The 13,892-nt window shown below is 35.6% G+C and overlaps 1 protein-coding gene across 1 annotated transcript in view; it reads left to right on the top strand.

Moving 5' to 3' along the window:
- Positions 1 to 12,758, top strand: part of LOC138704613 (ankyrin-1-like) — a 40,309-nt gene extending 27,551 nt beyond the window's left edge. The window contains exons 5-7 of the mRNA XM_069832690.1: positions 6,679 to 6,966; positions 7,135 to 7,313; positions 9,497 to 12,758. Coding sequence (XP_069688791.1) covers positions 6,679 to 6,966; positions 7,135 to 7,313; positions 9,497 to 11,236 — 2,207 coding nt within the window. The 3' untranslated portion in view covers positions 11,237 to 12,758. The remainder of the gene's footprint in view (positions 1 to 6,678; positions 6,967 to 7,134; positions 7,314 to 9,496) is intronic.
- Positions 12,759 to 13,892: the final 1,134 nt, after the last annotated feature.

Raw genomic sequence — 13,892 nt, 5'->3', positions numbered from 1 at the left:
AATTTATCTTTATCACACTATACAGGGTGATTAACGAGGAGTTACCGCCACTTACGGAGCATTTCCAAATACACTTTAAGCAAAAATAACATATAATCATGGGTCCTATTCTGAAAATTTTCAGAGTTACACTAATTTCAATTTAAGGGGGTCCGGAAAGGTCCTATCATAGCAATGTTAAATATGCATGCATATAATTTTCTTTTTCTCAGAGACTGTTAGGATTATAATTTTGAAAAAAAAATATGGGTTGTATAATGTACATTTCTGATTGTTTTAACACAGGGATTTTTAAAAATATTCATTATATTAAAAATTAAAAAATTAAAAAAAAAGGTAGACATTTTTACAACATTTTTCAATGCTTGTAAGACCCTAACTTCTTTGAAATGCAAAAATAAAAAAAATCCCATGTTAAAATATGCTCATGGCCTCAATAATTCTATCCTCTAAGTTTGAAACAATTCAGACAAGTAGATCCTGAGAAAAAGAAAATTTTATATGAAAAATTTACAACTTACGGGAAACCGGCTTCAAAGTTTGTCAATGCATTCCAGCACCATATAATGGGTTGTCAGCATCCTCCTCATCTTCATCTTGCAGTTTTCTTTTTGCTGCTCTTCTATGTTGTCTTGCCCTTGACTCAATGTCTTTTACAGCTTTTTCTGAAGCCCTCAGTCTCTCCTTGTCCAAAATAAGTAGAGATTTTATTGTGAAAAATCCAACATTTGTCAACAACCTTTGCAGAACCTCACACCTAGCAATATTTCCATCATTAAATGTTGCCACAGCATCATATACTCCAAAATGCAATGTATTACTGGAAACAAACACTGTCTTTGGTATCCTTGTCCAGATGACACTGTTGATGGACTCGTTGGGATTTTGGGTCCGGCATTGAAGACATTTCTTCAGTAGTTGAATATCTGATAGATCCCTGATAATGCGCTTCCACCCTCTTGTATTAATTCTGCTGGAATTTGATCGATACCTGGGGACTTATAATTTTTCAGATTTTCTATCGCAATTTCGACTTCACACTTTCAGTTTACTATAAACCATGATAAAATAACCACAAATTATAACTTCACTATAAAATACACTGAAAACAAGAGCGCAGAAGTTCAGACAGATTTCTTCTCGAAACAACTTTCTTACCCGTAAATACGATTTCAAACCGAAACTAACAATCAAATGAAGAACAGACAGCGATAAGCGACATCTATACAGGTAAACCAATGCATAAATATCTCTCTTTAAGAAATAAATTACCTCCAAGGCGCGAAATACAAACATACAAAATTTTATTGTGTGAACTGTCAAAACATTATGGCCACGCCCCACCATGTATTTTATAAACAATGATATAAACAATTTATGAGCACAATAATATATGTGCATCATATATCATTGGAAAAGGGAAATTTTGTAGATTATGAATAAATAAAAAACAAAAAATTGAAAATTTGAAGATTTCCACCTTTCCGGACCCCCTTGGTTTAAGACCATAGTTTTTTTATTTTTAAGAGCAAAAGAATAATAAGGGCTAACAACCCATCACCGTAAAAAAACAGCTTGTTACGAATCCTTCAATTAATCCTCGGAATGGGATTGATTCTCTGGCACGACCACAGCAAAGGAGTGTCTATGCGGATGACGTGAACATGTTAGGAGAAAATCCACAAACGATTAGGGAAAACACAGGAATATTAGTTGAAGCAAGTAAAGAGATAGGTTTGGAAGTAAGTTCCGAAATGACAAAGTATATGATTATGTCTCGTGACCAGATTATTGTACGAAATGGAAATATAAAAATTGGAATTTTATCTTTTGAAGAGGTGGAGAAGTTCAAATATCTGGAAGCAACAGTAACAAATATAAATGATACTCGGGAGGAAATTAAGCACAGAATAAATATGGGAAATGCCTGTTATTATTCGGTCGAGAAACATTTATCATCCAGTTTGCTGTCGAAAAATCTGAAAGTTAGAATTTATAAAATAGTTATATTAGTGGATGTTCTGATTGGTTGTGAAACTTGGACTGTCACTTGAGTGAGGAACATAGGTTAAGAGTGTTTGAGAATAAGGTGATTAGGAAAATATTTGGGGCTAAGAGGGATGAAGTTACAGGAGAATGGAGAAAGTTACACAACACAGAACTGCACGTACGTATTGCATTCTTCACCTGACATAATTAGGAACATTAAATCCAGCCGTTCCAGATGGGCAGGGCATGTAGCACGTATGGGCGAATCCAGAAATGCATATAGAGTGTTAGTTGGGAGGCCGGATGGAAAAATACCTTTAGGGAGGCCGACACGTAGATGGGAAGATAATATTAAAATGGATTTGAGGGAGGTGGGATATGATGATAGAGAATGGATTAATCTTGCTCAGGACAGGGACCAATGGCGTTCTTAAGTGAGGACGGCAATGAACATCCGGGTTCCGTAAAAGCCAGTAAGTAAGTAACTATGTAAGTAAGTAAATAATAAGTAATTAAGAGCAAAAGAATTTTGCTTATATAGAATGAACTATTCAGAAGTATCATTTGTTGAATTAACTAGTATCCTGAATCTAAAAATGTATTGTGAACCCATAGTTTTTCGCACAGATTTTTTTCTTCAATTTTTTTACTATAAATGTATATTCTTCTTACGCACTTAACACAACAATTGCTACAATTCGCTCCACTCTTTTAAATTAAATAATTTACTGTAGCTATATTAGGATGCAGAATTAAACTATAAAGAATCAAGTTTCTACAGTCGTATGATTTGTAATAATTTTTGTGATAAGTTCGTAAGAATGATGTAATCTTTAATTGTAAATTGAAAAAAAAATCCGTATACACACCAATTAACAACACAATTTCTGTTTCAGATAACTAACCAATTAAAGAAATTATATTTATGAATTGTTCATTCTCCATTTTGTAATATTCTTTTAATTTTAAAACTAAACAAAAAGGTAGGTAACTTACAAACAATTAACAAATTAGTGTAACTCTAGAACAACCATGGGGGAAAATGGCTCCGAAGGGCCACTGCACTCAAAGCCTCCTTACCCCACTCCACCGACCATCTCCTCCGCCTGGTGCTTCGTAGACACGCTTCATTCAGTGGCGGGTACGGCTTCGATCTCGGGACGTCCGTTTCAGGAAGAGTGGCAAAAAGAGTTTTTTATTACTTACAAAAAGAAAAATGTCTGCTGCTTAATATGTGGGTTTAAAATTGCGCATATTAAACGCCACTTTGCTCGGAAGCATAAAGCGGACTTTGGTGTGCTTACAAGTATTTATTTAAAATTTTAAAAGCTTTTTTTCGTAATATTTGTGAAAAGATACAAATCAAGATATGTTTATGGTATTTTCAGTATTTAGTTACCTATTATTTTATTAAGTACCTATCTGAAACTGAACTTACTTATTTAAAACTCTGAGTGCATATTAGGCCTACTTCATGCGTTCTCTTTCCAAGAAAGATGTTCAGACGTAACCGCAATAGACAAGGAGATGTGTCTGTTCAATAATCCATTTGTATTTATCCAAGTAGCAGAGCCACTATAGAGATGCCAAAGAGCACGCCACTGAAGTGTTTAGAAAAAATAGATTAGATCTCTTTAAATACCTACCAGACGAGCAATTCCATAATCTGAGCACATTTACAATGTGTATTGTATTTATGTTTGGCTCAATTTACTGTTGTGAGCAGTTTTTCTATTCAAAATGAATATGACCAAAAGTATCTCCAGGTCTAGGATCACAGACATGCATTAATTTCAGTATTACGGTCGAGTTGTACTTTATAATATAAATAATAAAGTCTAGCAGTAAAGGTCAACAGTATTAGCCTATTTCGTTTCATTCATATCTCATATATTTAGTTTAATATGTTTTCAAGTTAAATGACAATAGATCTTATTTATTACTTTAGTGTTTTTAAAAAGAAATAATTGATTATGTTGATTATTATATTGTGTTTAATATGTTTCCATTTAAATGACAATGGAGCTTAGTTACTTTATTGGTTTTAAAGAGAAACATTTTATTATGTTGATCACTATATTGCTTAATATATTGCACAGTTAAATGATAATGGAGCTTTGCTTTTTTCCTTATTGTTTTTAAAAAAGAAACCATTTATTATGTGAATCACAAGGCAGTTCAAGAATTTTTCGTGCACATGATATAGGAATGGTTATACAATTGAAGAATATATAATTTGCCTAATGACAGTAGGTGGCTGTAATAATTATTGTACGACACTTGTACTTCATATGAACAAAAGGCTATAAAGATTTTGAAACAAGAAATAAGAGCGGCGAAATTACTGACGCGCAAGGTGTGACGTATCCATCAATGCACTTGACTTAGCAAAACAACTGCGTTACCACTCGCCTGCCAATCAAACGAAAGTGGGGTGAGTAGGAACGTTCCCTCCCTACTTTTCTCATAGTCAATTTAGCTGATCTAGAAGTATTGGATTTAGGGCATATCTTTATATGACTTCTTTTGCTCAGAATATCTTCGGAAATAAGCTCCGTAAGTGGCTGTAAAACCATCGTGAATCACGCTATATAATAGCCCTTAATTATTTCTGCAGTTCTCAGAAAATTGTAAAATTTATGTGTGTTGTAATCAACGAATTTTTTACGAATTTTCTGGCGAATAAAATGTATGCAACAATGTCTAAAATAACTGACTGTTAGGCAGTGGTAAAACATAAATAATTACGTCAATATCAGTGTATTTGAATCTGTGTGATTTCATTTAATACCACATCCCGGAACTGACGTAGAATTTAGGATGCGACCATATCGTAGCCGCTACCAAACCCTCGCCTAGTTTACAACTCGAATCAATCAGTTCTTGCAGTTCTATCCTACGCAGACCGTTCAAGCTGTACAAAGTTCTCACCATGTTTGTTGTGGGGCATATCATTATACTCTGTGGCTGCTTCATTGCAGGTAACGTCTCATACAAATAACAGTGTGGAAGATAATTACCGATTTTCGTGTGGGCCTATATCCTATTTTAATAATATTCAATTAGAAACTTCTTCTTATAGATCTTTTTGCTATTATGTACTAGTCTAGCGGCGTCATACGGTCTGACTCGAGCATTTCAGCGGACGGTCCAAAGATCTTTGTCCTGACGGCCGGTATTTTATTATTTATTATTTAGTGCGGTATTGTTTCGTGTGCCATTCTGAGTCTATGAGATTTACATTTCCGTCTATTACATTGCATTACCTATAAAATGAGATGAAATATTTTTATCTTTCAAAACATCTGCTTCTCCTTGTCTATTAGAGTGTAGGCCGCAGAATGCCTTAAACATTTTTCATCACAGCAGTATATCGGTGTTCATCACATTTTCAAAACCTCCACATGTCTGTTTGAGTAAAGTATGTAGATGGCACAAAAACTGATTGTCTTCAAAAGAGTTTGATATTTCTAAGTGAATATTTGTTATTAAAACATATTAATAGCAACGTATATGTTATGTCATAAATGATCTCAATTATTTTTCCTTAGAATTTTTTGGAAAAAACAACATGAACTGCCAGGACATGTGGAGTTTCTACAATTCACTACTGTTAAATATAATTTCATTTCTTCATTACCGTAGAAATTTTTTGGTGAAGAAGAAAGAGAAAAACAGTTTACATCTTGTGAATGACTTTAAGTGCATATTTAACCAAAGCAATTTGAAAAAGTAATTAAAAATAATAAAAAATTAAGTGAATGGTATATTTCCTGCATCATATTCCTTTCAATCTATAAAAAAAAAGAACAAAGGAAAGAAAACTGGATAGTTTTGTAGTTTCTAAAAATTCCCAGAGATCTTGTATATGTGAGAATTGCGATCCCAAAAATCGATCAGACGAAGTGGGCATCTTTACAATATGTATTTGTATAAGATTATGTTCGAAATCTCTATCATTATAATCTATTTTAAGCTTGTTTTCTTTCAAAGTAACGCCAATATCCTTGTTCAAAAATTCGTGATAATTCGCATTTAGCTTGATAACTCGTTCAGTTCGTAGAGCGGTGGACAAAAATGTAGCCCAGGCCTTTCAAAAAATGGACTTAAGGCGTATTGGGATACCACCCTTCAATATCCTGAAATTCACTACAAATTATTGCCACTGTAAAATGTGCATTGAAAAGTGCAATTGTAGGATTTCTGCACCAATTCAAAGGTCTATGTTATACAAAATTGATGTTGAGAAAAAATTGTAACATGTGAGGTTTCTGCTATTCACTACTCTTTTACTTATCGTCAAATCTCCACTTACGATTACATACTTGGGAATAAGTATCTTCAATGTATTGTAGCCTTCAGTTTTTATATATTCTGAAGAAGGTAATATTTGAAAACGTTATTAGATGCGTTCAATGTTTAATTAAATCAATTCAATTTTGAAGAACAATCTTTACTCAATTCTTAGCTTACATAACCCAAATTGTAACAATATGAGAATAATTTTACAGATCTTTTTCAACGGCTAATTTTCCTGCAAACGTGGTTTTCCGACGAAGCCCTTGACCTTAGTCGTATCAACTGAAATTTTCAACTCTCTTTCCTCAGAAATGAGTTCTAAATGAAAACCAGAATGTTAGAGGCCATCTTCAGAATATGCTAATAATGTTAATGTTTGCTCTGATGCAGATAACGGCTTGGTACTCAACCCCGTAACACCAGATGTCGTGCGAATCAAGGAAGGCACCACTCTGATTTTGGAAGCCTATATAGAGTCTGAAGAAAACAACATATGGTTTTTTGGGCCTGGGAACACAAAGATCGGCAATTTCAATCAGCAGGCAACCATAACTAGAGAAGACACTAAAGTTCAACTGGAAATTTGGAAGATCACCCGTTTCCAGTCGGGAACATACTTTCTTAAAGGATTCGATGTCTGGAGTAACGACAAGTGTAACTGGATTGTGATCGTTCAAGGTGAGTTCCTGGTCCACTACCTCAGCATATTGTATCAGGTTCTTTTGTTTCTGGCTAAGTGGAAGAGAAGGCCTGCTGACTCTAACTTCGCCAAAATAAATAAATATTACGTCTTTAATCTCCTTCACAATGAACACACATTTTAGTGCAATATTTGTGTGATTGCAGTTGTTCCTGAACTTCACGTACGAATGGATTCCGCCTCCGATTGTATTTCCAATATCCAAGAACCTGAAGTGTCGTGTACAGCTCCTTATTCCGGTGAAGTTACATGGGAATACTCCGGGTGTAACGTCGTCATCAAGGATACTGATCAACAGAATGTGAACAAATTCGACCAATGTGCAGTGAGTATCCATCTTACGTCGTTTACGTATCAAATATAAGACATCGACAAAATACAGGTGACAAAACACGCCCTACTTCAGATCACGAGTACTGGACAATTCCATATCCTTGACAGCACGACAAGAAAGTCTTTGCTTACCACAAACGGCTTCTTTCTATCCTACACAGCCTTGTCTGTCACAACCCAGGCATTGTCATGATGCATTTTGAGATGCACGGAGGAGACGTTCCTGTGAGTTTAGTTGGGTTACACCCGTTTCTCGTTATCAATCCAACAATACTCACCGTCTTCCAATTCTGTCATCCACCATATGCCTCTGAATCTACTTGTTACGATGAACTTTCTTTTTCGAACCTTTATCCGAATTTCATACTCATAAACAGTACAATTGGCAGTTACTCTGTAACTGTTATGTTGACAGCATCTTTTCATTCTGAAGAAGTTTCCACCGTTCAGGAAACAAACTCAGGATCTACAGGTGAGTGTTGCCTGATATTTCAATGTAGCAATTATTTTAAAATATTCATATTAATAAAGATGAAGTGAACATTTTTAAATCAACAACATATATTTTAAAGTGTCGTTCGGTTTTCGGCGGTCGTACTAATTATTTCATTTGATGAAAAAAACAAGTTATGTATTTGATTTAGATTTCATGAAACGTAACATGTTTTGGTTAGGTCTCATGAATCGTAAAATGTTTAGTTGAACGAACGAATTTCATGTTGTCATAAGAAATATATTTTAATATTAGATTAATTTATAAATTATAAATAAATTTTAATTACTATTATTTTTAAGTACACAGCATTGGGCGCAAGATGGCTTCTGAAACCGTGACGTGTGGAATATTGTTTCTTCTCTGTTAGCGGAACGGCATATCAGGTTGCCTACGCGCTCACCATCATCCGGCCCGGGATTTGGAATTTTTTAGTTGGTTATTTAACGACACCGTATCAACTACGAGGTTATTTAGCGTCGATGAGATTGGAGAAAGCGAAATGTTATTTGGATAGATGAACCTGACGATTCGCCATAAATTAGCTGGCATTCACCTAACGGTTGGGGAAAAACCTAGGAAATAATCAAACCAGGTAATCAGCCCGAGGGGGCATCGAACCCGCGCCCGAGCATAACTTCAGATCGGCAGGAAAGCGCCTTAACCGACTGAGCCACGCCGGTGGCTATTTGCACGTTGGTAATACATTTTAACGACATTATTTTTTTGCAGGTGAACTTCTTTATGCTACATGAAAATTAAAATTGATGCAATTTCTTCAGAGAGAGGGAGAAGAAAGAATTCATATTTTATTTAACTGTTTCCCGTGGGAAAGTCTATTGACTGTCGATATATCTACTTATGCCCAGTGAATTATCAATAAAAAAAAAATCCGTCCTTGCATAGCTATGCAAATCGTACTCATAGATATATAATATGTACTTTTGTTGGATTGTGTATTGCATTTTTTATTTTTTTCTATATTTTTCTTATATTAATATTGTATTATAAACTTTCTGTAACTGTAATTTTAATTTTATTTCCTATTTTATTTTATTTCATATTCTCTTATAGCCCTATTAATATTATTTCTGAACTGCGACCGAACAAGAGCGCTGCTCATTCGGTTTCAAATTTTGTTAATAGTAATGAATCTCCTTTTTTATATTGATTGTATTATTTTATTTCTATTCCTCTTGTTTGTAATTATATTCTCATTACATTGTTTATTTAGAACAAAAAAAAGTCGTTTGGCTTTCATGTCCTTTGAAGACGGCGATTTGTACGGAACAACGATAAATGTAATGCATTCAAACAGGAAAGCTAATTGACTTATATGAGATCAGACTTTACACAATAAACTATCTCCTACCTCTATAACATATATAATTCTTGGGGAGGTTCTTTGGTATCCAATCGCACGTGGAATGAACCGTACGCTCTGCTGTATCCAGTATAAGAACATGCTAGATCTCATAACACAACCAATTAAACAAGCACTAATATTTCTTGACAACAGACTTTGCAAAATGAAATTCGGTACCTTAATTTAAAAACCTGAGTAAGCTATCACAAAAATATAAGTATATTCATGAATTGCATACAGTAGAGATTAAAATTAACCAATTCATGACTTTCCAATAAATACGACATTGATTCAAGTAGCCTATTATTGTTCGCAGGAATTTTCAGCCTTCAATTCTACTGAGAGAGCCAGACTTCTGTCAGAAGCGGCCAGGAGAGGAGACATCGTAGACGTGGCCATACTAATGATGCTGGGAACGCCATCGGATGGAGAATTACAAGCTCACAAATCTCCTCTTTGCATTGCTTCTACACAGGGACACAGAGATGTGACACAATTTCTTCTCAATGCAGGTGCGAACGCATCCGCAATTTTAGAACGTACTATTCCAGTATCGGATATACCAATGCCATTCAATAATAAGGAATGGTTAACGCCTCTTCACTGCGCAGCACTGTCGGGATCAGTTCCGATTGTACAAATGTTGCTTGCAACAGGTGTAAACATAGAAGTAAAAGACTCAAAATCACGATCTCCCTTCATGTATGCGGCACAGTCAGGATCATTACCACTTGTCAAGGCGTTCATAACGTGGGGTGCGAAACTAAATCTTAAGGATTCCGACGGCGCGACGCTTATATTCCACGCAGCAAGATCAGGATCTGTTCAGCTCTTCAAATTTTTCATAAGCCTGCGTGAGGATCCACTGTCCGAAGGCCATTCTGGACTGACAGCTTTGTTCTACGCTGCACGGTCAGGATCCCTTGCTATAGTGGAATTTCTGGTGTCACTTGGTGCAGATCCTTTAAAAACCAAAACTGATCAAGAAACACCGATATTTGAAGCGGTTAATGCAGGATCCATACCCTTAATTGAAACTTTTCTTAAATGGGGAGCGAGCGTTAATTCCAAAAACAATAGAGGACAGTCGCTGTTACACATGGCAGTGAAAGGCGGCTATCTGTGTCTAGTCAAGAAACTCATTGCCGAGAACGCAAGCATTATGGCTGTAGATAAGGAAGGTAACACAGCGCTGCATTATGCTGCACGTTTAGGATACACATCAATTGTTCAGGCCCTTATTGACGCAGGTTCAAATACTGATGTTTCAGAGAATACAAATCTCATGACTCCACTCCACTTTGCGACACATTATGGACATCTGTCAACAGTTAATGAACTTATCAAGGCTGGCGCCGCAGTTAATACAGTTAACAGTTACGGATTTACACCCCTCCACATAGCAGTGCGTAAACAAAACTACCTAGTTGTTCAAGCTCTTATTAAAGCAGGCGCTAACCCTAACACTTTCGGACATTACGGCGATACGCCACTCTTTGCAGCGGCAGATAGAGGTAACTTCCAAATTTTCAAAGCTCTAATCATGGCTGGCGCTAATTACAGTGCTGTTTCGAGTCGTGATGAACTCACAACGGTCCACTATGCCGCAATTGGAGGAAACGTGGAAATTCTTCAACAACTCATCACGTTAGGCGCTAACGTAGACGTTCCTGACAGAACTGGTAACTCGCCGCTGCAAATAGCTGCACATGAAGGTCATTTTCAAATGGTACAGGCTCTTATCAAGGCAGGAGCTAACGAAATCGCAGTTGACCAGATTGGTAACACAGTGCTCCATTTAGCTGCAGCTGGTGGAAACTTGAATACGGTTAATGAACTCATCATGTTAGGAGCGAACCCTGATGCTCTCAATGGTCATCTTCAAACTCCAGCCCACGCGGCAGCAGAAGGAGGGCACTTGGAAATTTTAAAAGCTCTTATCAATGCGGGCGCGTATCCTAACACTCTTGACGAAGATGGTCAATCGCCCTTAGATTATGCAAAAAAGGCCGTGAGAACAGAAGTAGTAAAATGGTTATCTGGACTGAAGCCATGATACGCGCCAGTGCTTTGCAACATGAGACAAGTCTCGAAGCAACAAACATCACTGCCGTGACCCCATCCTGTGCTCCCGACTACTGATACGAGGTCTGACAGAAAAGTAATCCACCTTCGTCCCTGAAAATGTGACCAACTTACATCCTTAGTTCACATTTTCGAAACAGGTTCCTTCTGACTTCACTCACTTGCCACCGTTCTTCTTCCACTGCCATATGCTCTGTTCTTTGTTACATTGGTCGTAATTTCTTGAATGCCCTCAAATCTCGAATATATTCCTAACATCCCAAATCTTAGGAACATGTCGGGAGAGTAAGAAAACTGTTGAAATTGTCAATTTCGGTGTTTGTCAAATGAATGATTTGTTTCGAAAACCTGTTATTTCTGGTTATGTTGTCGTTCTGGCAACGAGCTTTACAATAATCGAGCCAATTTGGAAAATGCGTGATTATTCTTATCTTATTGATATTTTATATATTTCTATGTACTTTACGTATTAGAATACTTCATAATTTATAAACTAAAATACATGATATTAGGTTTTAGCCTGAAAAATATTAAATAGATGGTTATGAAAAAAAAATTAAATATATATTTAAATATCATTTGCAGTCACAAATAGTAGAAATTAGCAAAAAAATATCTTTACCATTGGATGCACAGTTAAGTTATAAGCCTATGTTTATTACGTTATTCGGTTAAAATTTATTTTTGAGCAAAAAGGCAGGTTTTGGAATCAAACCATTGAATTGCAGTTAAGAAATTCTGAATAGGCAGTAGAGCTGTGGTGATGAACTTGTTAATCACCATTAACATGGCATTCATAAGAACCGACTTCGACTTTATTGAGAAATATCCTTGCAAATAACAAAGTATCACAACAGAGAACCTTGGTAAATTTCAGTTGTGTTTCTCTACAAGAAACGTAAATAAGTAAGAAATTAAAGTGTGAATGTTTAATCTTAAAGTGAAATAAAAAAATATACATAGGTCAACCAGTGTCACATGTCATTCATTTTTTTTTTAACTCTTTGAGGCATTGTGGCTTCATTTGAATCCACCACACGTTGTATATTATTTTTAAGTCATGAAGTTGTGCCACAGTGCCTTCAAAAGAAGCGCCCCCTAATTTGTATTCAAATTTATGAACATACAAACGTTTGTACATTTCATCTCTATGTTATGTATTTCAATCCACTTAACCAAATTTATTATTAAAGAGTTCTCTGCCTCAAAAGTTTAACGATATTTAACCCCAAAAATTGTATTTTACATGTTCTTGCATATTTGTTGTTTATTATGCATATTTCAGATTATCAGTATATCATTCCAGCCCTAGCCATAAGTATTAACAAGAAGAAATAAAACGGAATTGCCAGTTCTACTGAGGACCTTATTTTTAAAACAACTTTTGTACATTCCCACAACTTTGTAGGAAATCACGAAAAAAGTTTCTTACCAGCTAGGCAAGACACATTATGAAACCAAAGAGGCTGGTACATTTAAATTCAAATGGGAGCATGGGACTCTTTCATTCACAAGCTGGAATTAATATTTCGTCGCAATTGATGATGATTGTGCGCATCCCATTAATTAATGTAAGTTATATGAGCGCAATACGCCGCAGATAACGGATCTAAAATGCGCGTGTTACCTCGCGCTCTACAGGCTTGCTGCCGCCCGCGTTCTTCGGATCAAGCGTGACGCGAACGCAATGTTTATTTCGAGTCGCGCCAGCAGTTTTGCAATCTTGTGTCCATAAAATAACGTATATTATTGTGATGTAAATTCAGCAATAATTTGTTCTAAACATACCTACATCTAATCATTTACTATTTACTTATATAAGTATATCTGGAGTATGATAAGATGAATTCAAAGCAATAAAAATCCAAGAATCAAATTACACAACTTTTTGTTTCCGCATACTTCATTAATTTTATTTTTCTGCACAATTATTTATAATATTGCACAAGAATTTAGGATTTCCACAAACATAATTTTTCATTTGTGCATTTTGCGACAATTATTTATTTTCTAGCTTAAACCCGGGTTGTACGTATACTCCAAGCTTCAGTAGCAAATGAATTATTTTACCATTTATTTTTGTCACATTACACAGGCTGATTAGAAACAATTAGAATAAAAACATTAGAGATTTATATAAGTGCATAAATGAATTCAAGAATGGATATCGGGAAAGAGTAAACGTGATCATGAATGAGAATAGTGGCTTGCTTGCAGTCGCTCATTCAATCCTAAACAGATGGAAAAACTATTTTGGACAACTACTAAATATATATACGCCAAATAGAAACGGTCGGGACGAAATTGAAATACAAACTGCTGAGCCATTTATACCCGAACCCACACTTTCTGAAGTCGAAATTGCGATAGAAAATCTGAAAAATTATAAGTCCCCAGGTATCGATCAAATTCCAGCAGAATTAATACAAGAGGGTGGAAGCGCATTATCTAACGAAATTTATAAGCTTGTACTTGCTATTTGGGAAAAGGAAATTGTACCAGAACAACGGAAGGAGTCCATAATCGTACCTATCTTTAAGGGGAGGGGACAAGACTAACTGTAGTAAATTTCGAGGAATATCACTTTTGTTGACGTCGTACAAAATTTTGTCCAATATTCTTTTGAG

Source organism: Periplaneta americana, chromosome 8 (assembly GCF_040183065.1).
Source record: "Periplaneta americana isolate PAMFEO1 chromosome 8, P.americana_PAMFEO1_priV1, whole genome shotgun sequence".
NCBI classification, from domain to species: Eukaryota; Metazoa; Arthropoda; class Insecta; order Blattodea; family Blattidae; genus Periplaneta; species Periplaneta americana.
This window is presented reverse-complemented; position numbering and strand designations above follow the sequence as displayed.